The sequence below is a fragment of the Neovison vison genome, chromosome 6 (assembly GCF_020171115.1).
Source record: "Neovison vison isolate M4711 chromosome 6, ASM_NN_V1, whole genome shotgun sequence".
In the NCBI taxonomy this organism is placed as follows: domain Eukaryota; kingdom Metazoa; phylum Chordata; class Mammalia; order Carnivora; family Mustelidae; genus Neogale; species Neogale vison.
Genome location: NC_058096.1, coordinates 94730968 through 94758403, shown reverse-complemented (window position 1 = coordinate 94758403; position 27436 = coordinate 94730968). Strand labels below are relative to the sequence as shown.

At 44.1% G+C, this 27436-nt stretch overlaps 1 protein-coding gene across 1 annotated transcript in view; it reads left to right on the top strand.

Annotated features, from left to right (window-relative positions):
- SLC7A14 (solute carrier family 7 member 14) overlaps positions 1–27436 on the top strand; it is a 116682-nt gene that overhangs the window by 49542 nt on the left and 39704 nt on the right. The window contains exon 2 of the mRNA XM_044251777.1: positions 10593–11049. Coding sequence (XP_044107712.1) covers positions 10746–11049 — 304 coding nt within the window. The 5' untranslated portion in view covers positions 10593–10745. The remainder of the gene's footprint in view (positions 1–10592; positions 11050–27436) is intronic.

Here is a 27436-nt window from a genome sequence, read left to right as displayed (position 1 = left end):
ACACATAGACCAGTGGAACAGAGTAGAGAGCCCAGATATGGACCCTCAACTCTATGGTCAATTAATCTTCGACAAAACAGGAAAAAATATACAGTGGAAAAAAGACAGTCTCTTCAATAAATGGTGCTGGGAAAACTGGACAGCTATAAGTAGAAGAATGAAACTCTACCATTCTCTTACACCATACACAAAGATAAACTCAAAATGGATAAAAGACCTCAACGTGAGACAGGAATCCATCAGAATCCTAGAGGAGAACATAGGCAGTAATCTCTTTGATATCAGCCACAGCAACTTCTTTCAAGATACGTCTCCAAAGGCAAAGGAAACAAAAGCGAAAATAAACTTTTGGGACTTTATCAAAATCAAAAGCTTCTGCACAGCAAAGGAAACAGTCAAAAAAACAAAGAGGCAACCCATGGAATGGGAGAAGATATTTGCGAATGACAGTACAGACAAAAGGTTAATATCCAGGATCTACCGAGGGTATTCTTAAAGAAACAGTGGGCAAACGTAGTTTGGGTTAAGTTTTAGTTGGTAATTAGGGATGGAACCCTGGAGAGAGAGTACAGAGAAAGCCTGAGCCAGGTATTTTCAGAAAAAGAAGAAAGAGGTGAAAGTATGCCACAGTGTGGGCCTATGAAGAGATATGTGTAAAGAGTATGAAAAATGCGTGTGGGCTAAAGAATGACCCCTCCAGGGATGTCCACACCTAATCTCTAAAACCTGTGACTAAGTTCCTTTACATGATAAAGGGGATCCTGTGGGGGTGATCAAATTAAGGATCTTGAGGTGGAGATATTACCCCTATTAATTGAATGGGCTGATGTAATCACATGGATCCTTATTAGAGGGGTCAGGAGGAGAGGAGAGAAGATGCTATGCAGCTGCCTTTGAAGACAGAGGCTCAAGCCCCATTCCTGATATTCTGTGCCTTGTAGAAGTTTTTTCTATGGCCACGACAGCTACCATGGAGCTAAGAGCATAGTAGAAACTCATTAAATACTTTTGGCAATGATTAATTTAATGCAATTTCTTAAATCTTTTCTAATGGCATGGAGAAATTAGCTGATTTTCTTGTGTGATTTGTCCCTTCTGAAAGAAGTGTTCACCCAACAGAATTTGAATAGTACAGAGTTTTGCATTTTCCTGGGCTCTGGTTTTGTTCATATTGCCATATGTACAATAAGTAACACAGGATCCTGCCCAGAGACCAGAGCCCCTGGACCTGGGATCGGTAGGAGGGAAGAGTGGAAGGTGACATGAGGCTGTGAGATCCTCTCTGACTGGGGTTTTGGAGGAAAAATGTGGTATCTTAGTGCTTCTCCTCAGTTTTTCCACTAAGTAGATGCCAGTCATTCCCCTTAGAGTGTTTTCACAACAGTTTCTGCCAAATATGTACATAGATAATATTCTCTGTTGACAAACAAAGAAGAAGAATGGGAAATTTTAAAATCAGAAATGTTGTCCTAGACTAGGTAAAAATAAATTATCTTCATAAGGTTAAATATATAATTATATATATATGTGTGTGTATATATATATATATATACATATATATGTATCTAGCATTCAAGGTTAGAATGACTTCCCATTGTTTTGTTGTGCTTGGTGTCTCTCAAAAGCTGATGAATTTTGGATTTGTACTGGTCATTAAAGGAAATCAATATTCATACCTTTACAGAATTAATTGTGGAAGTACAGAAATGAGCAAATCAGAGTCCCTAAGTTTATATACCAGACAGATGGACTTCTACGCATTCCAGAAAAACTAGCCTCAAAAAAAAATTTTAATGCAGTTGCTTTGCCTAGTACATAGTGAGAGAAGTTATATTACTGTCACAGCTTTTCATATCTTCCTTTATAAGAAAAGTATACAGGGCGCCTGGGTGGCTCAGTGGGTTAAGCCGCTGCCTTCGGCTCAGGTCATGATCTCAGGGTCCTGGGATCGAGGCCCACATCGGGCTCTCTGCTCAGCAGGGAGCCTGCTTCCTCCTCTCTCTCTGCCTGCCTCTCTGCCTGCTTGTGATCTCGCTCTGTCAAATAAATAAATAAAAATCTAAAAAAAAAAAAGAAAAGAAAAGAAAAGTATACAACCTCACACTTTGCCATTTGACTTAACCTGTCTTTAATGACAGCACTCTACATCCCCACCCCATTAACTCTGAGCTTGGTCAGGTGCCTCACCTTAACCCATAGGAAATCCATGGAGTTCCCGCTCCAGCCAAAAGCAGAATAAGCATCATACATTTCCACCAGAACCTCTTCTTGGCCTGTGCCACAAATCAACAGCTTGTGTCAGCTAGGGATTTCTCCTTTAGCCTGAATCTCATGTCTGAGAAGACATGCAGAGACTCGCCGTCCACCGTGAGGAAAAACCTTGAAGTCAATTCACAGCCTGGAGTAGAGTCATAGAAGAGATAAATGTCGTTGTTGTAACGTATTGAAATTTGATGTCATTTGCTATGGCAGCAAAAGCTGATTAGTGCACTCAATAACATTTTAGAAACAGAAAAAGAAACAACAGTATTTGAAAAGGAAGCTGAATGGAAACAACATTTTTGCTTAGCTACTCAACTGTCATAGATCCAGACTCCTCTTTAGAAACATTCTAAGCAAAAAAAGCCAGCTGGCCTCAGGCTCCACATACAGTATAAATGGGGTAGCATGTTTTTAAGTTATACGGTAGGTGACCACAAGATTTGAAGTGGGTTCGATCAATCCAGCATTTCACAAAGACTAACTGGGAAGATTAGTAATCTAAAGTCAGGAACCCTACTTTTGAGGTCGACAGTATCTCTGAGTTGATTTGTCAGGGACCAGCATTGTGTAACTTAAGACACACACAGCGCTAGACTGATCAAAAACATCTTCCTTACTGCTTTGCCATGGTCCCAAAATGTCAGCAATGATACACTGCAGCCTGCCCAAGAAGTATAAATCAAAATGTGACTGATTGGGCGCCTGGGTGGCTCAGTGGGTTAAGCCGCTGCCTTCGGCTCAGGTCATGATCTCAGGGTCCTGGGATCGAGTCCCGCATCGGGCTCTCTGCTCAGCAGGGAGCCTGCTTCCCTCTCTCTCTCTCTCTCTGCCTGCCTCTCCATCTACTTGTGATTTCTCTCTGTCAAATAAATAAATAAAATCTTTTTAAAAAAAAATAAATAAATAAAAAACAAAATGTGACTGATTTAGAAGCTGTACCATGTGAGACACTGCTGATCACTAAAGAAATTGAAGATGTTTAGTCTGGAGAGGCTAAAAGTCCCAAGAGATATGTTAGTTGTCTTCGAAACCCTGAAGACTTTTCCTGTAAGCAGATTAACCCTAATCTGTATAGATACAGAGAGCAAAACTGGGGACGACAGGAGAAAGCTACCCGGACACAGATGTCAATTCCATTTACTAGGATGTTCTGTTAGGGCAGACCCTGGGATCAGACACCCAGCATACCATTACAGTGACTGACAGGCAAGTGTATCCACAGTCAGGGTGCAAACAGAGAGCCATATCTGGTAAGCTTGGAAGGAACAGAAGAGCAACAGAAAAGAGGACCTCAGCAGAAGTTCCACCATCAGAGACTCTGGCTACAGTAAGGGATGGGGAGAAAGGTCAGAAGTGGAGCATGTTTTCAGGGACAGAGTGATGACTGCAGGTGAACACATCATGACCTAGCCACCTCATGGTGTGTGTGTATCTTTCAGAGAAAAGTCAAGGGCATAAAAGAATGAGAAGAGATGTAACACCCAAAGGCCCAAGCAAATCTGCTAGGAAGCCCATTTCGATAGTGAAACATAGGAAAGGAGAAAACCATTCTTTACAAGCATGAGAAAGGGAAGCACAAATCCTTGGTGGGAAGGTTAGCAGCCAGAGAAAACCCAAGGGAGTTTCGGTAGAGAAAAGCTCTGGGTGAGGTCTGGGCAGCAGGCCAAAAGTCCTCCGAAAACTCCCTAGGGAAGTGAAAGCAGTGGGAGGGGGTGTCAGCAGTAGGCGACAGAAAGACCTGGTCAGGGAGCAGGGTGATGCCAGCTAGGGCTCTCAGGCCCTCACACTGTATGAGGCACTGTGCTAAAATCTTCACACTCGTGAACTCCTCTGCTCCTTGCCACAGCCGATGAGCTAGTGCCATTATTATCCCATTTTACAGATGGCAAAACTGAAGCACAGAAAGGCTCCATGCAAAACCACTTAGCTAGTAAGGGCAGAGCTAGCACTCGAACCCAGAGAACCCAGAGAACTCAACTCCTGAATTATGTTCTAACTAAGAGCCAGAAGCTCAGCCCAGAGGAGAAGTAGGAGGCTATTGGGGAGGAGGGTTAGCTCCAGATCCCAGGATACAGGAGTGGGGCAGGCCTCAGAGGGCTCCTCCAGATCCTCCAGGTGGGGCTCATCAAACCAGGCACCTTTTAGTCGAACAGTAATCTTGTTTTGCCAGGGGACACTGATTAAAAGAATTTTGCAGCAATCCTGACCCCCCACGTCAGGGTGGGGTGAAGGGGCTGCCTCCATCAGCCCATGTTCCCTGCTGCTCCAGATGTTCCAGCAAAGGCTGGATAGCTATTCTCAGGGGATGTCACGGAGGGATTTTTGTAATCCCTTGGTGTATTTACAAAATCAAGCCAGAACGACGTTTGGCTGTTGACTGTTTAGTTAGCCTTCATTTCCTTCCTCTCCTCACTTCCAAAGTCAGGGTCCAACCTAATTCGATAATCCTACCTATTCAGTGAACTTTTTTTTTTTTTAAGATTTTATTAATTTATTTGACACAGAGAGAGACAGATCACAAGCAGGCAGAGAGGCAGGCAGAGAAAGGGGGAAAGCAGCGCTGAGCAGAGAGCCCAATGTGTGGCCCAATCCCAGGACCCTGAGATCATAACCTGAGCCAAAGGCAAAGGCTTAACCCACTGAGCCACTCAGGTGCCCCATTCAGTGAACTTCTAAGCCATGATTATTTTCATCCCGACACAAACCTGCTTTTACCATCATTAGACTTGGGAGTCTGCTGAACCCTCAAGCACACCAGCAAACACCACAATGATGACTCTCCCCTCCCAGAGGCCCTGTAAGCCTTTCTTAGTTATTGCTGTGAAGTATTTTGAGAAACCTGAATAAAAGTGCTAGAGAAAGCACAACACACATTTGTTGCTCATCTTGGAAAGACAACAGCGGAGAGCTTCCAAAACTATCTTTGATTAACATAATCTAAGAGTAATGAATATGGAAATTGTCAATAGTCACTTAGAAGCATGTTTTCTCGTACATTTTGTTCTCTCCAGTAAATTTCCAACCGAGAAAGAAAATGCCCCAAGTCCCTGTTTGCATCAATAAAGCGAACACTCAGAGGAATTACACAGAGGAAAGAGAGCCAGGAAGGAACGCTCACTACCCCCAACCTGAGTTCCCGTTGCTTCTCTGTGTTTTCACCATGCTTATGATTACCTATCAGATAAAAGTGGTCACCTCCCTAACAAGCCTGGTTCATTTCTCAGTGTCCATGCGACAGTTTCTGAGGAAGGCTGCTCAGACAAGTATCCCAAAGGGTGTCTCCAGACCGACAGCATCCGTAGTCACTACTTGCAGGAGACAGCTGCCAAGAGACCCAGCTACCCGCCCGAAGAGAGAAACAGGAGGTACCTGTCTGACTTGTGGCCCCATGTGGGAAATGACAATGTATTAGGGTTCTCCAGAGAAACAGAACTAGGACATCTACAGATACATATGAAAATTTGGATTTATTACAGGAACTGGTTCCCATGTTACAGAGGCCGAGAAGTCCCATAGTCTGCTGTCGTCAAGCTGGAGACCCAGAAAAGCCAGAGGTGTAATTAAATCTGAGTCTGAAGGCCCAAGAATCAGGGTGGAGGGGCCAATCATATAAACCCCACTCTGCATCCAAAAGCTCAAGGACCAGGAGCACCAATGCACGAGAATCGAAACTGGGTGTCAGCTCCTGCAAAGACAGTGAGCTCACCCTTCCTCTGCCTATCTGTTCTAGTCTGGCCCTCAGGGGATAGAGAGATGCCCACCCACATGAGGAAGGAGAACCTTCTTTCCTTGGTCTACGGAGTCAAAGGCTGATCTCCTCCAGAAACCCTCACACAGATACATCCAGAAATGTTTCACCAGCTATCTGGGCATCCCGTAGCATATAAAATCAGTCATCACAGGAAATACCTGGTTTTCCACACCCACCACTTTAGTCTTCCCTGGTAGCATGTGGACCCAACTGGGCCTTGCTAGAACCAACCAGGGGAGCCTTACAGAATGCCCATCTCCAGACCACACCTCAGGCCAGCTGAACGAATTTCTGGGGTGGGAGCCAGGTAGCAGTGTTTCTGGAAGAACCCTGGGCAATTCTAGACTTCAGGGAACCACTGCAAAGGGATCAGGAGATCAGAAAACTCTGTAATGATCCTTCAGAAAGCCAACATTAAGGCTTCTGCCCTGCCCTGACATGGGCCCACTCTCCTCATTTCTGACACAGGTGACCCGTGAGGCTGTACCTGGCCTCCAGATGGTTGTCCCCATCCCCCCATGTCCCTTGTCCTTGTGCACAGGCTGCTGTGTAACTAACTGCTCTGGTGATGGTTCTCTGTTGGCTGGTCTGTCTCCTCAGAGGCCAGGCCATTCCTCATGCACCTTTTTACTCCATCTTGGAACTAACTTATCATTAGTACATGATTCTTCGGTTAACCTCACAGACACTAAGAGGAGACTTTTTTTTTTTAAATTTTTATTTATTGTGTTACGTAAGTCACCATGAAACGCATCATTAGTTTTTGATGTAGTGTTCCAAAATTCATTGCTTATGTACCACACCCAGTGCTCCATGCAATACGTGCCCTCCTTAATACCCACCACCAGGCTCATCCAACCCCCCAACTCCCCCGCCCCCGGAAAATCCTCAGTTTGTTTCACAGTCTCTTTAGGTTCGTCTCCCCCTCCAACTTCTCCTCTCCATCTCCCAATGTCCTCCGTGTTACTCCTTATGCTCCACAAATAAGTGAAACCATATGATACTTGACTCTATCTGCTTGGCTTATTTCACTCAGCATAGTCTCCTCCAGTCCTGTCCATGTTGCTACAAAAGTTGGGTATTCATCCTTTCTGATGGAGTCATAATACTCCACTATGTATATGGACCACATCTTCTTTATCCATTCGTCTGTTGAAAGGTATCTTGGCTCTTTCCGCAGTTTGGCTATTGTGGACATTGCTGCTATGAACATTGGGTACATATGGCCCTTATTTTCACTACAGGAGGCTTTTAAAACGTAAATCATATCATGTCACTCACTTGAATAAAATCTCCAGCACTTCTCGCTGTGCTCAGAGTGACACAAGCCCTGTCTTAGCGCCGAAGCCCTCTGCAGGCTGACGCTGTAACTCAGGTGAGAGGGCCAGGAGGAAGGACATGAGCTCTCAAGCAGGTGTCCCAGGGCCAAGGGCTGGCACTATGGGCTCCTCGACTCTGGAGCTGTTACTGGACCTCTCCCAGCCTCCTCTCTAAAGGCAGATTTGTCATGAGGATTAAATTAGCTGGCACACGTAAAGCTCTGACAAGACACTGGAGTCCTCCTCCTCACCACGTCCCAGCTTCATTCAGTCCCAGGAACGGGTCACACCCGCTCTCGCACTGGGACCGCGGCGCAGGACCGCTCTCCCCTGACAGCTGGCACGACTGACTCCCATCACTCAGGGGCCTATGCCAATCCATGGCCTCCTAGACCCTCTCTCACCCCTTCAGCACCCCGTTCTGTATCCTTCACGACTGCGGTTAGCTTGTGAGGGCCGCTATAACCAAGCACCCCAAACTGCGCATCTGAAAACCGGATATGTATTGTCTCCCTGTTCCGGAGATTGGAAGTCTGTGATGACGGTGCAGCGGGGTGAGGAAGACGCGCGCTCCGCGGCACTCTCCCAGCCTCTGAGGGTTTGCTGGCAGCCCTTGGTGTTCCTTGGCCTTTAGGTGCAACAGCCTGGCCTCTGCTTTCATCTTCTCACCTCATTCTGTGTCCAAATGTCCTCTTTTCACAAGGACACCTGTCAGATTAAGTGTCCACCCTATTCCAGAAGACCTCATCTTAACTAATTACATCTGTAACAACTATTTCCAAATGAGGGCACATTCTGAGACCCTGGGGGTTAAGACTTCAACATACGAATTTGGGGGGTACACAATTCAACATCTGATATGCCCATCATGTCTCCCTAGAATGATCAGATTTTATTTATCATCCTGCATATTGTGTTCTATTCTTTCCTCTCTGAACAGCACTGTTTATGTTGTCTGGTTTTTCAGCGGTAGACATCCTATGGCTTTATAATAAGAAAAACAATAAAACATAAGCTTCTTAAAATATTTTATTTATTTATTTGACAGAGAGAGGGAAAGAGCACAAGCAGGGGGAGTAGCAGGAACAGGGAGAGGGAGAAGCAGACTCCCTGCTGAGCTGAGACACCCCCGCCACAACATGAGGCTTGATCCCAGGACCCTGGGATCATGACCTGAGCCAAAAGCAGATGCTTAACTGACTAAGTCACCTAGGCACCCCTAAAAAATAACCTTTTCGGGAAAAAGCAAAAACAAACCTTAGTCCTTGCCTTGTGATTTAGGTGTTCATCACCTCGCATTCTAGATTGAAAGCTCCATGTGAGCAAGAACCATGTCTTTGTACCCCAAGTCTAAGACCATGCCTGGCACATAACAGATACTTGGTATATGCTGGCTGAGTTGAAATTAAATAGATATATACATTAATTTCTCACAAGAGCTCAAGCAAAACAATTGTTCTTACAGACTCTCTGGTATATATGTGATACATTTTCTGACAAATCTCAAAATCTTAGAAGGAAAGGAAGGAAGGAAAGAAAGAAGGAAAGATGGAAGTGAGGGAGGGAGAAGAAAAGGAAAGGAAAGGAAAGGAAAGAAGAGAGAAAAGAGACTGCTGACACTCTAGACTGCTAACTCTGCCCTTTACAATGGCACTATCCACATGTACTGATATTTAAGGTGTTGTTAAGAATTAAAACACAGCATGAAACAACACTATCAAAACTAGGAGGAAATCAAACCAGTAGGTCCGTTGCCCAACCCCTGTAAACCAAACTGCCTCATGTTGTCTGATTATTCTAATTAGGTTGTGTTTGTAAAGCCTTTAAAAGCTGACAAATGTTACATTAAGCATTAAGTAGTATTAATTAATAATATTGGTAGATTACATGGGCTGGTACTTCTTGTAAATGTAAATATCCTAGGCTTGTCAGCACCATAGGTGGAATTAGTGTTCAGCTGTACCTGAGCAGGTCTTTATAGAACTGTATAAAACTTCTGGCTTCCAAAGAAAGTAGCTTCATATCATCTCGGCATTCTCTAACTTGTCAAAACTTGGGAAATCATCTAATATAATAGTTCTCAGCTGTATGAAGACCAGCACCTCTTTTCTGTAATAAAGGCTTTGTTAGACCACCCCCTTTTAATACCCTGAAGCAGAATGCATGAATAACCTACCTGTATAGAACATACTTGAGTATGGAAAGACTCAGGCGGGCACCCAGGGAGCTGTCAGATGCTTTCGCTATGTACAGAGTCACTATCCGTGTGCTGCTTCCAAAGGGCAGGCAGTCACATGTGTGCTGCATGGGAGATCCATGGGGGATGTTGAGAGGGGGCCTTGAGTTCCTGAAGCAGTGAAGAATTCCTTTTTGATTCCAAACCAAAGAATTTACAATCATCCTTCCATTTACTCTATAGTTGGATTCCTGGAAAAGTCAATGTATATTAAAACCATCCCTGAAAACCCCATGTGTTTATACATAAAACTATTAGCATTTGGGTTCAAATTATCACGAGCAGAATTTTCATTTACAAGAATGTCTGCGAGATCATGGAAAACTGGATGACACCTTCCCACCCGGTTAGCATCTCTGGGGCTCACCCACCAAAGCCAAGAACACGTCCTCTTCTTCAATCTTTGAGAGCAAAAAAAGGCTCAAGACACTTTTTATTTTATTTGAGAGCAAAGTTCCAAAACAACACCATGGGGTGGGATTGTCCCCCTTAGAAGTCATAAATCTAATTTTACATCTTTGTATTTAAAAAATGAGGTTGTTGCTTCCCCCAAAGAGTATGTCCAAAAATCACAGACTGGGTCTACCAAGGAGAAGCAGCAAGGTAAGTCTTGGCAGAGCCAGGCCAGGTGAGCATTTTCCATGTTCCAGGCATTGTCTTAAGCTCTTTTTAGATACTAATCTAATCTTCATATCAACACTAGGTGGAAGGTTTTATTAACCCCATTATACAGTTGAAACTGAAACACAGAGAAGGAGGGTAACTTCTCCAAGGTCCCTCAGCAGTAAGTGGCAGAGCCCTGACTCAGACCATCTTCTTCAGAATGACTCAGGGACAGAGTGCAAATGACAGACTATTATTTAGGACCTGAGGTAACACACAGGAGAATACAACCCTCCCGCATTGTGAGTACACAAGACAGACCTATTTAAACGGTTCAGTATATCGACCTCCAACCATGTCTCCAAGTGATCGTTTGTCCCTGCTTAGTCTCATCTTCTTCTTTCCTGTGTTTTTCCTGCAGACATTCATGCCCAGGAGAAGGCTGCTTTGGGTCCCTCTGGACCTTTCCTAAAAAGGAGATCCCTACTCACTAGATGAGTTCCAGAAGCACCCACTAAGGCTCCCACAGACCCTCTTTCATCAGTTGACCTTCACCGAAACCCTATCACGCAGGATGAGTGGCTTCCTTGCCTCCCTGGACCCCCGGCGGGTGCAGTGGGGAGCCGCCTGGTATGCCATGCACTCCAGGATCTTGCGCACCAAACCAGTGGAGTCCATGCTGGAGGGAACTGGGGCCACCACAGCCCATGGCACCAAGCTAGCTCAGGTGCTCACCACCATGGACCTCATCTCACTTGGAGTTGGCAGCTGCGTGGGCACGGGGATGTACGTGGTGTCTGGTCTGGTGGCTAAGGAAATGGCAGGACCCGGTGTCATTGTGTCCTTCATCATTGCAGCCGTTGCATCCATATTATCAGGTAAGTGTCTCAGTACAGTGGAAGGCCTGTGGAAAGTGCACTGGCCAGTCTGTTACTTCTCATCCCACTCCTCTAGAATATTCAGTGCTGAGAAGTATGAAGTGTCAGCAAAGGGGTCATCAGGCTCCTTTCTTGCCTTCACTGCCAGAGAGCTCAAGATTCAACTGTAGTAGCTTCTTTTTTCTTCGGTTTTTTGTTACAGATAATTACAGATTATTACAGATAATTATTCTGGTGTCTGACCACCTCCTAACTTCTCATTCCCTGTAATGTCTTAATGGCTCCGTTTTTATCATAACTCTCTCTTTCAATGGAAGATAGGTCAATCCCTTTGTGGGGAGGTGGATATAGCTGGATTATAAATAATACATAAAGGCTAGGCAGAGTAGCAAAATGACAAGTCCTAAATCTGATATGATTGGGATTTGATGAGCCAAAAACGGGCATTGTGACCCCCAAGCAGGAGGAAACCAAGCTAGGAAATATAAAGCCATCGTGAGAATCACAAAGCACCATCTGCCACAATCACTTCAACAGATTGTTTTCTACAGGGGTAGTTCAGCCATAGCCGCCTCTCTCCTTGGGAAAGAATCATAAAATTCATTTTTTACATAAGGCACCAGGACTTATATATTGATAATTTGTGAAAAGTCTCCTCTATTTTCCTTTTCCTCTTCCCTCCTTTTCTCTTGATCTGTGATCTACAGTATCCTCCCAGGAGTAGGTCAATAGATAATGATTTGAAAAAGAAGGACAAAGAACACATCCTGCTTCTTGAGAGTTGTAAATGCAAAAGCATTTCGCTGGGGTTTTGGTGGCAGATCGTGTAGGTCAGCTCCTGTCCTGGCAGGGAACACCATGGCCTCGCCCATTGCCTCAGCAGCAAGAAAATATATCAGTATTCCTGATACAAAAGCACACCATCACAAGGAAAGTTCTACATGAATACTGTCTGTCTAGACTAGCCTTCATCCACAGGGGATGCATAGCCCAGGAACACACAATCAGAAAGTTTATATCATTTTAACTTAATGAGGGAAGTAATTCCAAACTGATTTTATTTATCTCTTGTCAAGGCTTACTTCCCTATTGGTTGTACAAGTATCCGTTTTCCTGAAGTCATCTCTAAGATGCATGAATAGCCTAATAATTGAGGTTCCTTCAGAACCTTTGTTTCCCATAGATGAAAATAAATTATTCACATGGATGAATTCTGTGGATACTTCAAATGCTATTAGCCCAATGGCAATCGTTTTCAAGCTTATTGGCAAAGAAACTATTTGGAGGAAAGTGCCAGATTCTTACTCACTATAAATTTATAGATCTAAAAGTATTAGCATATAGAACAAATTAACAATAGTAGGACAAAAAGCAGACATATAACCAGGGGTCCCACTGAAGGCATAGGCCAGACGGCTGAGTTCTGCCCAGTTAATGCAGATTGCCCACTCTCCTCTAGTTCCATTCTGTTATGGCCCTATCTCCCATTCCACAATGAGTCCTACAAATAAGTCACCCACATCTTATCCTTTTAGTGTTACATTATATTTAGAAACAAGAACAAGGCTCAGTTGCATTCTGGAAGGCTGGCCCCTGCCAAGATGCTTGTGGCACTACATAGCTCAGACTTTTCTGCTGCTCATATGGAGGACCAAAGACTGACCCAGCCAGTGCTGTGCTGGGACCAGCTTGTGCCAGCTGCCAAGAGCCATAACTGTGCACACCTCTCCCCAATTTTCCATTGTTACCTTGAAATTGGCTATAGTAGGAGTATTTACACCACAAAAATTGGCAAGTGAGTCCCAACAGAGTCTGGTGGTTTCAGAGAATCCATGGTTGAGAATTTGCCAGCACACCACTGGCCCAGCTCTACTAAAGGTCTTGGAACTGCCCGGTAGCTGCTGCCTTCACCACCGCACCAGACACCAAAACAAAACCCTACCTCTTTCCAAATCAAGGACCCCCCTGCCTTTCAACATGTGGCTGTATCCGTATGTTTCTCTACACTAACTGAGGCCAGCCAGAATTCTCCGATAGCTCCCAGGCAGAACCCGGGCCAAAATAATTTGTGACAAATTTGTGCATATTTATAACACATGCCTCCAACCAGGCCTCTCATTCCATAATCCCTTGTCACTAAACTGAGGGAAGTCCCCCTCTGCTATCTTCTTTCCACTCCTGTATCATCATCGCTATATTTCATCTCCCCTGACCAAAATTCCCATCACTTCTCCATATCACAATATTCAAACTCCCCTCTACCTTCAGACTTTTAAATACATGACCCTTTCTCCTTCTGGCATTACAAAACCTGGCCCAACCATGAGGACACCAGTGAAAATACTGAGAAAGTGCACTAGAACAGTAGACATGAAGCCAAAAAGCAGGATGTTGAAATTGAGATTTCAGAAGTGGTATAGTAGTCAGCAAAGTTAAGATTAGACTTGAGGGGCGCCTGGGTGGCTCAGTGGGTTAAAGCCTGTGCCTTCCGCTCAGGTCATGATCTCAGGGTCCTGGGATTGAGCCCCGCATCGGGCTCTCTGCTCAGCAGGGAGCCAGCTTCTCCCTCTCTCTCTGCCTGCCTCTCTGCCTACTTGTGATCACAGTCAAATAAATAAATAAATAAATAAATAATAAAATAAATAATAAAAATAAAATAAAATAATAAATAAAATCTTTAAAAAAAGAAAAAAAGATTATACTTGGATACGGGCTGGGCCGCTGGCTGGCTGTAAGACCTTGAGCAAGTTCCATAATTTCTATAAGCCTCAGCTTCTCCACCTTGAAAATGGTCATAATAATATCTCCTTCACAGAGTTGCTGTAAAGATTAGAGATGCCTGGGAGTGCCGTGGCAATGCCTGGCACATAGTGCTACATAAGCAGTTGTTATTATTGTGTGCCAAATCCTGTATTTGGAGCTTGTTGTACATTATCACATTTAATACTCGCAACATCTCTGCACCACACCTGGGTGGTGGGTTGAGCATCAAACTCTCGATTTTGGCTCAGGTCATGATCTCAGGTTCACGGGATCAAGCCCTGCATCACATTGGTCTTCACACTCAATAAGGAGTCTGCTTGAGTCTTTCTCCCTCTCCCTCTGCCCCTCCCACAGGTCTGCTCTCTATCTCTCTCTAAAATAAATAAATCTTTAAAATTAAAAAAATTCATATATCCCTTCAAGGTGGGTTTTATTATCTTCATTTAAATTTAAATACCAGAACCTAGATTCAAATTTATTATACCAACAACATCTTTCGATGTTGGCTATGAATTTAAATCACTTGGGGAGGTTTTTTTTCCTAAAGAATCATTTGAGGGAGAGAAGTCAGCTTTACTGATATAATTACATACAATAAAATGTATCCTTTTAAATATACAACTTTATGAGCTTGACTGACACAATTACATAACTGCCACCACAATCAAGATATAGAAGAGTTCCATCATCCCCAAATAATTCCTTCTTGTTATCTCTTTGCAATTCTCCTCTCTTCCACCCCCACCCCTGACAACGACTAACCTGTTTTCTGTCCCTATACTTTTGTCTTTTCCAGAATGTTATACACATAGAATTATTCAGTATATACTCTTCTAATTTGATTTCTTTCACTTAGTATGATGCATCTAATGTTCATTCATATTGTATATATCGTTGGGTCATTTCATTGTATTTTTTAGTAGGGTCCCATTGCATGGATATACTACAGTATATTTATCCATTTACTAGTTGAATGTTGAATTGAGTTGGTTCCAGTCTGAGATCATTATAAATAAAACCATTACAAATATTTATGTACAGGTTTTTGTGTGAACACAAGTTGTCAGTTCTCTTGAGCAAATACCTAGGAGTGGAATTATCAGATTGTGTGGTAAGTGTAGGTTTAACTTCATAATAAACTGCTAAACTCTTTTCCAAAATGACTGTATTATTTTTCATTCCCACCAGCTCTACCTGAGAATTCTAGTTGTTCTGCTCCTTGCTAACACTCAGAATTGTCAGGTGTTGCTTTTTCTTGCAGCTTTGTTTGCCATTTTAAAAGGTGTATAATGATATTTCAATGTGGTTTTCATTTGCATTTCCCCAGTTGCTAATATTTTGAATAACTTTTTATGTGTTTATTTGCCATCCATCTTCTTTGGTGAAGTGTTCAAATCTTTTGCCCATTCTTTAATTGGGTTCTTCATTTTCTTATTATTAACTTTTAAGATTTCCTTATATATTCTGGATACAATTCCTTTATTACATATGTGATTTTGTAAATATTTTCTCCCACTTTGTGACTCATCTTTTAGTTTTCTATTAATTCCTGTATATTTCCTTTTTAAAATGCACATTTTAAAATGCACCTACCCCCGATTCTAGCCCTGGGGTGAAACCAGGGGAATGGTCTCTTTTTAAGAGCCTCAGAGGATTTCAGTGTGCAGCCAGGGTTAAGATCTACTCTGTCATTGGCACCAAAACCTAACTCCTGCTTCAGCTATGGCCTACAAAAAGAGAAAGCATATGTTAGAATATAAATTATTTGGCCAGCAGATTCTTAAGAGATTTTCTTGGTCCTATGGCATCATCTCCTGCGCCCTGCAAACTAGCTTATACCATGAAACAAATCTAAGACAGAGAGCCACTTCCTCTATAATTTGACAAGAGCCAAAGTTACAGGAACCTCCCAAGCTCCTCCTACTAATCAACATCATTACTGCCCACAGCCCTATTGCAGGTGGAGGGAAACTTATCAGAGGAAGCAGCTTGTGGTGCAACATTTACCCTCTGTCCATAAGGTCTTATCCACTCTTTAATAGTTCAGCAGGTCACAACCAGACCCCATGCTCATACCAAACCTTAAAAACTCTTTGAATGCACCAGCTTAAATAAACGAGATGGGGGAAATTGTTTTTCTTCCTGGTTCCCACCTACAACCATGTTGAGAGACTGAGGGACGAAAGCGGGATGGCTGCCAGAGATTCTCTAATTCTGTTGACTCAGGATGAAACACAGAGCAAAGCCACCATGCTGGTGACATCTGGCCACTCAAAGCCCTAAGAGCCTCCTACGACTTGAGTAAGGTTGCCTGCTTTGATTCTTTTTCCGAAGTTTATTTCCAGTTCTCTTTTAAGATTATCAAATTTGAACCTTAAATAGAATGTAGTTCTTTATGACTCCTAAGCTCATGCACATCCTACAATAACCCTTTAGTCCTGTATCTCAGATTGTTTTAGGAGGGATGAAGGGCATCAGTCCCCAGTCTGATCCACAAACCAGTGAGTTTCATCATTACTCATAAGAAATAGTTGACAAAAATCTAAGAAGATGTGGTTCAGTAAAACTGTATTGTGTGCTCACCATCTACCAGTTCTGAGGCAGTCCCAAAAGCAAATAAGAAATTTTTTCTACTCTAAAGGACCCATTGCTTATGGATGAAGATGAACACCCAATCTGATGGGTAAGTATGACAACTGTAGTAGTAATAATAGTAATAACAACAGCAGCAACTAACATTTACTGAGCACTTACTATGTACCGAGAGTCCTAAGTGTTCAACACATTATGTTACTTAATCCTTCTATCAACTCTATGTGATAAGTGGTGTCATTGTCTTCACATTACACATGAGAAAATGGAGGCTCATAAAAAGTTTGGTAACTTGCTTAAGGCACCTGATTAAGAGGTGACAGAGCAAGGAATGGAGTGAAAGCAGACTGATTCCAGAGCCCACAAAATCACTGTGCTCATCTGCCACTGTATTAGCAGATTAGGGTCAGATCAATCACACACAACAGAAAAGCAAAAATGAGAAATAATATCACTTCTTTCCTGTGTAGAAAGAATCTGGAAGGAGGCTGCTATTGTGGCTCTGCAGTCATGGGGACTCAGACCCTTCCATCTTTGTGTTCTACCATAAAGGATGCTCGGCTTCCCTCCTTAAGGTGACTTCAAGATCCAAGAAGGCTGCTGGAGCTCCAGTCAGTGTATCTGAGTTCCAGAAGACAGGAAGGAGAACAGGTTGAGGCGGGTCTTTTCCCATATTTCTGTGTCCTTTTTAAGAAACTTTTTCATAAATCCTTCTCTGTAACTTACATTGGCTGAAACTGGAACACTTGGCCACAGCAGGGGAGGGTATGAAGTGTAGTCTTCTGACTGCATATATTGTCAACTCCAGTATTAGAGGAGCTCTGCTGATGGGAAAGAAAGGAACTGTCTGTCACTCCCACATCTAGAGTGGATGCCCAACCCTTAAGCCCTCCAGCCTGCTGAGGTCGAGTTGTCCTAAAATGTTTAAGTAGAATTGTCCCTGATTCCCTGTAATGTAGAATTGGAAAATCTAGAGTCCCCTTCAATACCTCAATAGGGAGTTGTGAGGCTTACCCTTTCCTAGTTGTGCCAACTCTGAGTCTCTGCTCCCATGGAGTCTCTGTCTCTATCTCTCTACAATTTCATCCCTGCCATTCTCTACAGACTATTGTCCCCTAACTAAAATGGCCCATCAGGATCATTCATTAAACAAAGTGGGTTCTTGGAGGAGGGACTTGGGGGCCACGCAGGAAGGCCTGCCCCTCAGGACAGACCAAGAGATCATTCTGTCAGTGGAGAAGTTCAGCGACACAGCCAGAACCAGGCTGTAGTAACACAGTGGGGAGAGAGTAGAGGTGGAGACATGGGTTATGCACGTATTGTGCAGAACAGGCAAGAGATCACGAGCAAGAGTGGAAGGAAGCTGAGGATGGAGAGGGTGTGGGCATGGGTGGGCGACGGAGGGTGTGGCAGAGGGATAAATGCTCTCTCTAGCTGAGAAGACAAAACCAATGAAAGTGTTTTTGAAATAATGTCATGAGAATAACAGACTCACAACACAGCTCTGGTGACAGAAAGTGAAAGTAGAAGCAGGAAAGGGGACACCACAGAACGCCACAATAAACAAATCTACGCGTCCAAAACACCACAGGGGAGCTACCACATAACAGCTCCTTCCCATCCTCACCAACACGGTGGAGGGAAGAGTGATTTTATTTCTTTCCTCAACTGAGGAGGCAGACAGTCAGCGGTTAAAGTAACTTCCTGAGGGGCAGGCTGATAGTGGCAGGGCCAAGAACTCTCACCTCAGAATGCAGGATTCCAAAACTCATGCTCTTCCGTTTCAGCAAACTGCCTCTGGGATCCTTGAACCCAAGCATCTAAAAGGCAATTCAGGCCATCAGGCTGAGTAGCATTTTTCTTGACATTCTTAGTTTATGCTTTGGCACTACAATTTCTAATCTGTGCTTCCTGCCTTCTTCATTTGCTATTTGGCATCTTCTAATCCATCATGAGGTGAGACCATGGGAACTGAATCCCTGGGGAGGTGGTGAGGGGAGCAGTGCTCCGTCAAGCAGATGCCTTTCCCACAGGCAGAGCTCCCCAGCTTCCTCCCTGGCTGGGTCTTCACAAAGCCTAAGCAGAATCTCCCCATTGCAGTATTCATCTCACATTGGATTCTCATGACCAAAGAAGATTTCTAAAGATTCTAAGTCTATTTAGATAATCTGCTAAGTTCCCTTGTTTTGCTTTTTGCAGAACAGACCATTCTCCCCTCCTCAAATTGACTAGAGAGATGAACACAGGACAGTTGGCCCTTTTGCATGGCTAGTCATTCTCAGGGATCAAGGATCACACATTCACTCCACAAGCTTGTGTCTCATTGGTCACCCAAATATATCTGAGCACTGCTCTTAACCACACTGGCTGTGGGAGAGGCAGGAACACTGAAAGGGTAGAGAGGAAGTGCAAAGACAAACAGATGTGTGCCAGTGTTCAAGCCTCTAGAAAAATAGCTCTCCAAAATACTGTCCAAACTCATAGCTCTATGTCGCAATATTGATAATGATAGCAACTACCCTCAACATTTATAAAGTCTCTAAGGTATAATTTAATAAGCACTTGGTAAATGTAAGTCGTTATTACTGGTATTGTTTTTATTATTATTAATCCAATACTGTGCTCTAGGCACCATGCACTTAATGCTTTCAGTCTCCCTACTGGGTGACTATTAGTGTCCACATTTTATTAATCATAACAGCTAAACCCCTGGGGACTTCTGACGTGTCTGGCACTAGCTGCACACAGCGGCGTAACCCTTCCACCGAATCCTGAAAACTGGCACTGTATATTTATTTTGCAGATGACAAAACTGAGGGTTAGAGAGGTAAGGTGACTTGCCCAGTTCCTTAAGGTAGTCAGTGGCCAAGGTTGAATCTAACTTTGATTCTGCTGGCTCCAGAGGCTGTAACCCCCAAGCTGCCTCATGCAGACCTGTGCCCCCAAATTTAAGAGCTCACCAAAGGGAATCAGGCATATCAAGAAACCCTTCCCTCTCACTGGGGTTTCAAAAGATCTTGTAGCCCACCTTATTCTATTGATGAGTTGAGCGGTTTTCTAGATCATAACTTTTATAACCCAGGTCATGAACGTGCATTCTAAGCTCAGTGTTTTCCTGCCACTTGTCAGCAGTGAGAAGGATGTTGTTAAGTTCCTGTAAGCCTTCTACACAGAGCTGGATTGACAGCCCTGTAGGAAGGATGTCAATTACCAGTTCAGAGAAGGTGAGCTCATTTTAATGAAACTTTACAAGTCTCTTAAATTGGTGATTCTGAAATGAGCTTTTCTCCAACAAACCAAGGGGAACCTGGGCTCCTTTCACATCTTCTACGGCACCTGGGAGAGTGGACAGCGCATGTCAAGAGCAGCTAGTGTGTTGTGGGAGAGACTGGTCCCCTGCTTAGGGCTCAGCATCAGGGCGGATGTGCTGCAGAACGCAGGAAAGAACCCTGCGACATCCATACAAAGAAACCATACAGGCACACGTGAAATCATCTTGAGCACTAATGGAGACCACAGGGCCCGAGACAGAAGTCAGGACACCCGAGCCCTCATTCCAGCTCTGTTCTTTGGCAGCTCAGGACATTTAGGCAAGTCCCTCACCTCTTGAATTCACTTTCCTTCTCCACAAAATGAACAGTTCAGATTCAATTGCCTGTAGGAGGGTAAAAAAAGAACCCAGGGAGGGGAAAGATTTGTATAGAAACATCCAGTGTCTCAACACACACACACACACACGCACGCACGCACGCACTTTCCAATCCCAGGTAGCACCAAGGTGCCAGTTGGGGGTCAGCCTCCAGAATGGATCCAGCACACTTCAAGCCTTGCTCTGCCATTTACTACTTGTATGACTTGGGAAATGTACTTAACCTAGACCCTCCCAAACGAGTTTGCCAAAAGTTACAGTTGTGCCTCGGTACTGATCCCTCACTCGGCCCTCGGCACAGCTGGAAGGTGGCAGAGGCCCCAGGCTATCACCGCTGCTCGTGACTGGCCTCATCCCTGTGCATACTGACCTCTTCATCAGAGCCATCCAAAGGTGGCCATTCTCTGGGTGAGTGCTGTCAGGTGGGAAAGATAGGGAAGTCCCAAAAGCCTGTCTAGATCTTGGATTTGTCAACTGTAACTGGAAATAATAACAGCTTTGCATCAGAAGCATCTCGTGAAGAGTGCATATGTAATGTGCTTAGGATAGCCAGTGTGCGTGACAAATCTCAGTACCTTTTGCTCATGTTCTTATCACCACTCCCACACTATTTGCCGGCTCTCCAACCTAACAAGGCTCCATGTGTTCTTAATGCAAATGAGCATCCGTGTTTCAGATTCTGACGCCCCTCGGTGCATGCCTAGCAAAAGACCCAGCAGGCCTGCCTCCTATCCACACTTTTGCCAGATGAACTTTGTACAAAGAGCATTTTTTGGATCCTAAGGTATTTTCCCAAGAGGAATTCTCATCTCTACCAGGACAGCGCCCTTCAAGATGATTGTGCTTCAAAACATGCAAGGAGGCTATGCCTCAGAAAACAAGTAAATGAATACATATAGCTACAAATTGTGGTTAAGGGCTGTAAGGAAGTTAAACAGACCCCCACGACAAAGTATACCTTCTGAAGAAGAGATATTTAAGCAGCCTTAACTCTGTGCACTGAAAAAGGTGCTCAAAATGAGTGAGGCATGACCACCATGAGATAAAAGAGGAGTGACACCAAGCCTCGGCCCTCGCCCTAGGTGGGCCTGGTACGAAGCCGACTCAGTGCGCGGCGGCTCAGGAGATTTGCACATGCCCAGCGTCCGCTCTGAACACCAGAGCCCATCTTCACATTGCCCTCCCAGCATATTAGCCCTGTCTGGGAAGAAGCTGAGATGGCACCCCTCTTTTATAGGGGGTGGCTCATGTCTCTAGGAATGTCCTCCACAGGGAACATATCCAGGCCCATGAGAGATCCGCTGTGTCTCACACTCCCGGGCATCTGCTGGGAAGGCAGCCCATCCCAGGGGAACCCGGACCCCCCTGCTCATCAGATGGGCTGAGGAGTCACACGGGGGCTGGGGCATGCTGTCTTTGGCACTCAGCTTTAAGCCCAACCACAAAATCCTCAGGGCAGGAAGGGATGGCTTCGTCCCTTCACAGAAAATGCTTCAGTCTTTCCTTGCTGACACCCTTTTCAACAGCTTCAGAAATGGGGGTACTGCCCACTCCTGGAGTGTGGTGAGCTGAAAAATATCTGGGTGCTTGAGAATCGCCAGCTGGCACTTTAGTCCTGTTCTGTCCTCTCTGCACAAAGCCTTTCTAGCCCAGTTGTCAGAATCCTCGGAGAAGGGGCTGGAGGCCTCCTGCAGAAAGGCTGAGCAAGTCAATGGGAAATTTCTCTCCACCCTCACAGTCTCTAACTGGACCTGGAGAAGAGAACATATGCTTCCAGATTAAATATTTAGAACCTAAGAAGGAACTTTCCCTGGTTCTGATTTAGAAGTGAATTGGGCACACAGAGGGCTTGGTCTAGACTTCAGGTGATTTCTGATATCCCTGCCAAGGCTGAGCCTCTAAAACCGTCTGCCAACAATTCTTGCTTCAACCCCTTTGATCCCACCCACAAGGCAGAGGGTCGTGCATGAACAGTCAGGAGGCTACTGCTAAGAAAGTCTGTGCGGTTCCCTTTCCTCCTCTGTAATGATTGCTACGGCTCCCACTGGAGGAGGGCACACTGCATGACAGAACAGTGCATGTGTTCCTTTACAGACCGTAACAAAGCCCTAGCAGGGATCACCATTGCCGCTTTCCAGATGGGGAAAGTAACACTCCGTGAATTGGATGCCTTACTCAAGGCCACAGTTAGTACTAATTATAGTTGTCATTTAGTAAACACTTGCTCTGTGCCAAGCACTGGGCAAAGGGATCTGCATGCAGTATCTCATTTAGTTGTCACAAGCACTCTCCAGACCTCTCTCCAGAGACTGGGCGGTTCCTATGACACTCACTGCTTCTCCTAAAGCAGAGACGGGCTGCTGATGGTGGCCTCAGCATTTGCGAACAGCTGACCAGAGCATGAGATGAGAAACCATGTACAATGGGCCTAGCACAGGTAGATGCAAAAAAAAAAAAAGGTGCTTTTCTCTTTTGTAACATCTTTTTCCCTCCAAGGCTGCCTCTGACGTTGACCTAAGGTCACCTACATAAAAATGTTAGGAGCAGAGAAAAAGGCAACCCCAGCCCACCTGCCGCCACAGCAATGAAGAGGGACCAATCCAGGTCAAATGGGTTCCAGGAACAGCTAACCCTGTGGGTCATTTAGTTGAAAGCAACCACATGAGCATTATTTTCATCATCATTTGATAAAGCAATAAAATAAACTAGTGTACACTAATGATATTAAAGATAGCATGACCAAATGATACAATATTCTAATTCATCATGCTGTAGAAATTGTACCTCCAACGAGCTCTAAAATATTTTCACGGAAGGAGATCTAGAGAAGAAAATCAACAGATAGTCTGGTCACATTTAATCAGTAAATTACTAAACTTCCTTGACCTGCCTTCTCTGCCTTGACCTGTCACTTCTCTGACTATGAGAACAGCTTCCTTCCTTCCCATGTACGTGTTGATACATCAGTGCTCTGGTTTGGGGACCCTGCACACCCTCTGTTCCCTACCCAACTTAATGGAAGTCCTGTCAGGTTCTGTAAAGAACAGTGTCACACACACACCATGATTGTTGATGCTGCCCTTCCCCTAAATACAGGCTCTTCCTGTCCACCTAGGGCCTGCTTTGACAGAAAAATTACAAGTGTCTTCTTAGACGCAAAGAAAGAGGCGTTGCCAGACAAATTGCTTTTCTTCCAGACACATTTGTTAAAATTGCCTGGGCTTCCCTGACAGGTGACAGAGTGAGCAAGATTAGTAAGGTAGATGAGACAGAAGCAGAGAAGGGAGAGGGAGAGAGAGCCTGGGGAAAGAAATAGACAATTTTCTCCGCTAATCAAGAGTGTTGGGAAGAGGAATCGGGTGCAAGATGGCAAGCTCCCACATGCCAGGGGGTTGAAGAGAGGTTTCTGAGAACCCAGCAACCTGCTTCTCAAGGGGAACAGCAGTGACGGGGGATACTTCACTGCTTACCATCTGGAATTCGGTGTCACAAACAAAACAAATGTTTCCAAGAGAATTCACACTCTATTTCTCTCTGAGGTCCTGTGATTTCTCCTTACAGCCCACTCCCAATCCACATTTAAGCAGTGCTACCAACCACAGCAGTATAGAAAACGTGTCTTACCCTACTGTGAATTTATAAACAGAACAAAGATGTTTTAAGAAAACTAACAAAATGAGAAGGAAATGAGTAACAACCATCATGTTAAATGCTGTTTGGTGAGGACATTCTTAAAGACAGGTTTGGGCCTAATTGGTGGGGTGCACTGGTTCAGTCCAACGGCTGATTCCATCCTGTGTCTGGGAGATGGCAGCTAACTGGTATTCAGAAGTAACTGACTTCATGACTGAGAACACTAATAGATAATGTGTTCAAAGTAACTGCTCAGGCCTGCTATCTGTGACCTATGGCCAGTCACCCAAGACAGCCCAACTGACCCTCTGAGCAACACTACCAATGTTACGGATCCCAGACGTCTAAATAAAGATGCAGTGTTGGCAAATTTTCTTCTTGGAGACCCCTCTCCACCCCTTTACTCATCTCCAGGTACCCTCATTCCCAAGGGAAAGTCCTTCTGGCTATCCCAAGACCTTACTTCAGAACTCAACTTTGCAGCTCTTTAAAGCAACGCCTGCATTTTCCCCCAACCCCTGCAGTGAATATCTCCTCTGTTATTTTATTATAATTGTTGGTTTTCTTGTCTGTCTTGTCCACTAGAGCGTAAGGCCCACAACAAAGGAACTGTGTTCTTCCTCCTCACCTCTAAATGTCGGAAAACTAACATGGATGCGTAGAGATGGAACCTTATAAGTGTTTTGACTGGATGAATGAGTTGGAAAGTCCTAGGACTGCATATCAGTAGACTTTGATTCTAGCCACTAATCTCTGTCATTATTCAAAGGGACAGCTTCAGGTCTGGGGCTCAGGCACATCAACCATCAAAAGAACAACCCCAATAAACAGTTGACACCCATCCCCCCCCATCCCCGCACGTGCTCAGTGCAGCCCTGTGAGTCCACGGAAGAAGGTCAGAGCTTCGGGAAAATATGGGATGAGGGGGATCCTGGATCCTGAGCGGACCAGCCTCAGGCCTCCCACCCCCTACTCAAACAGAGCCACTGGTTTTACTTAATTTCATATGAGACTATCAAAAAGCACTATGTGTGCAAAGAGGGTTTTACAACCAAGACAAAGCTTTAAAACTACAGAAGTAGATGAACTGGGTGGATATTTTCAGCTAGATTCCCCCAATTTATTAAAAAGGTCTCACTCCCTCAATCACTTGAACCCAGTTCACCTCTGTAGACTCATCCTCCTCAATCTCTAGAGCAGCCCCCGCATGTGCCGTTCCAGCTACCCCCTTCCATCTGCCTGAGACCACCCTTGCCCATCTGGTTTTGCTTGGAAAAGCCCAACTGGTCCTTTGATAACTGATCAGAAGCTTACCCCTTCATCCCGACTTCCCCGGCAATGAAGGACTGTGTTATCTAAAAACTGTTCACACCCCCCCTCTGGGAAGAGCACCTCATAAATACTATATGGTATTAAATACTGGTATGTGGAATCATCTGTTTATCAAACTCTTTCCTAATTGGAATATAGATGCTTTAAGGTCAGGAGATCTCTGTCTCTGGTATTCATTTCAGGGCCTAACATCGTAGGTACTTAACCACATGTGTCACTTCAGGGTGTCTGGATGGCTCTGTTGGTTAAGCATCTGACTCTAGTTTTGGCTCAGGTCATGATCTCAGGGTCATATGATTGAGCCCTGCATCAGGCTCTGCACTCAGTGTGATGTCTACTTGAGATTCTCTCTCCCTCTCCCTTTGCCCCTTACCATACTTGCTTTCTCTCTCTAAAATAGGATAGGGGCACCTGGGTGGCTCAGTGGGTTAAAGCCTCTGCCTTTGGCTCAGGTCATGATCTCAGGGTCCTGGGATTGAGCCCCACATCAGGTTCTGCTCAGCAGGGAGCCTACTTCCCTTTCTCTGCCTGCCTCTCTGCCTACTTGTGACACCTCTCTCTCTCTCTCTCTCTCTGTCAAATAAATAAATAAATAATCTTTTAAAAAATAAAATAAGAATAATATAAAATATTTTTAAAAAACAACAATGGGTGTCACTTAAAAGAAACTAAGAAGTCAGAAGTTATTGTAGGAATTTGGTATGTTAGTTGATAGATAGGTTAGGGAATTAGTCAATAAGTTAAACTACCTGTTAGTGGGAAAGCGTCTATTTAAGTAGAGTAATTGGAATTCAAGTGTGAATAACCTGTAGATGTAATCTCTCCAGGTGAAAGTACACTTTAAAAGTGCACTTTTAGGGGCGTCTGGGTGGCTCAGTGGGTTAAGCCGCTGCCTTCGGCTCAGGTCATGATCTCAGGGTCCTGGGATCAAGTTCCGCATCGGAACTTGAGGGAACTTGCTTCCCTCTCTCTCTCTCTCTGCCTGCCTCTCTGTCTACTTGTGATTTCTCTCTGTCAAATAAATAAATAAATAATCTTTAAAAAAAAAAAAAAAGAAGTACACTTTTAAAAAGTACTGGTATAGCTAATGACTTTCTTTAGTGGAATGTGAAGGGAAATAGAGTTCTTGAATGGAGAAATCCTTGTCTTTCACCTACTCCCAGGGGGATCTTTCTCTTTTACACCTTCCTAGGATGGAGGAGATGGTTCTAAGAGAGTAAAGGAGAGGCAGAACAGGCTATGAGTGGTGGGAGGCACAAACAGTAATTATTTTGACTACTGGAGGGATCATACTGAGCACAGTTTGGAAAGGTCAACATCATACGTGGGCTCTCTGGGAGTACTTAGTGTAAGGCACGTTGATTATACCTGTATGTGACAGAAGCACAGACTCTCTGAGTTGGAAAGACATTCACACTGAAAAGGACCAAATTTCTTATAACTCCAAATTATACATCACTTATGGCACACAAGAGGAGATCAATAGAGAATATTTCAAATACGGAATCCCCTTGCTATCTTATCTCAAGTCTCTTTTCAATGCGTAATTCCTAAGTTTGACTTCTCTTTAGGCTGGCAGTTTGTCAATTTAACCAAAAACAGTCCTGGGTATAGAAATAAAACAAAACAATAGGGAAGTGACAAAATATATATTATAAACATAATATACTTAAAGAGCGGATCATTTGAAAAGGATATCTGAGTTGCAGGCCATGAGAAATCACTCTATTCCCTCTTGTTCTGCTCAAATGAATCCTCTGTATTTGTCAGTGATCAGGACTTGCCATCTCTGAACAGCTCCATTGGGAAACTTCCACCCAATGGTCTGCAGCAGGCAGTCACTCATGATGGCCATCTGTACCCCGACATTGCACTTCATGTTGATTTTCTCCAGGTATGCAATTACACTTTTGGAATCAATATGTCTCTCCCTCTCCAATCACTTGATGGTTAGCCAAGAGATACAGAATCACTTTGATAATAGCATAAGGCAAATATGACTCAGAAGATAACCCCAGGGGAAGAAAATTTTTAATGCGTTATAAATTGAATAGGGAATAGTTATAAATTTTTCTCTCATTTAGAATAATGATTCGCCACCCTAGTATACCAAATTGACTTCAGATAATTAATACTTTGAAATTCTTCCTTTGCTACCTTAAAATGCAAACTAGAGATAATGCTATCTTCCTACACAATTTTTAATAGACAGTAATATTAAATTTCATTTTTTAAGTTTTTATTTAAATTCCAGTTTGTTAACATACAGTATAGGGACACCTGGGTGGCTCAGTCAGTTAAGCATCTGCCTTCAGCTCAGGTCATGATCCCAGGGTCCTGGGATCAAGCCTCACATGGGGTTCTCAGCTCAGCAGGGAGTCTGCTTCTCCTTCTCCCTCTGCCTGCCACTCCTCCTGC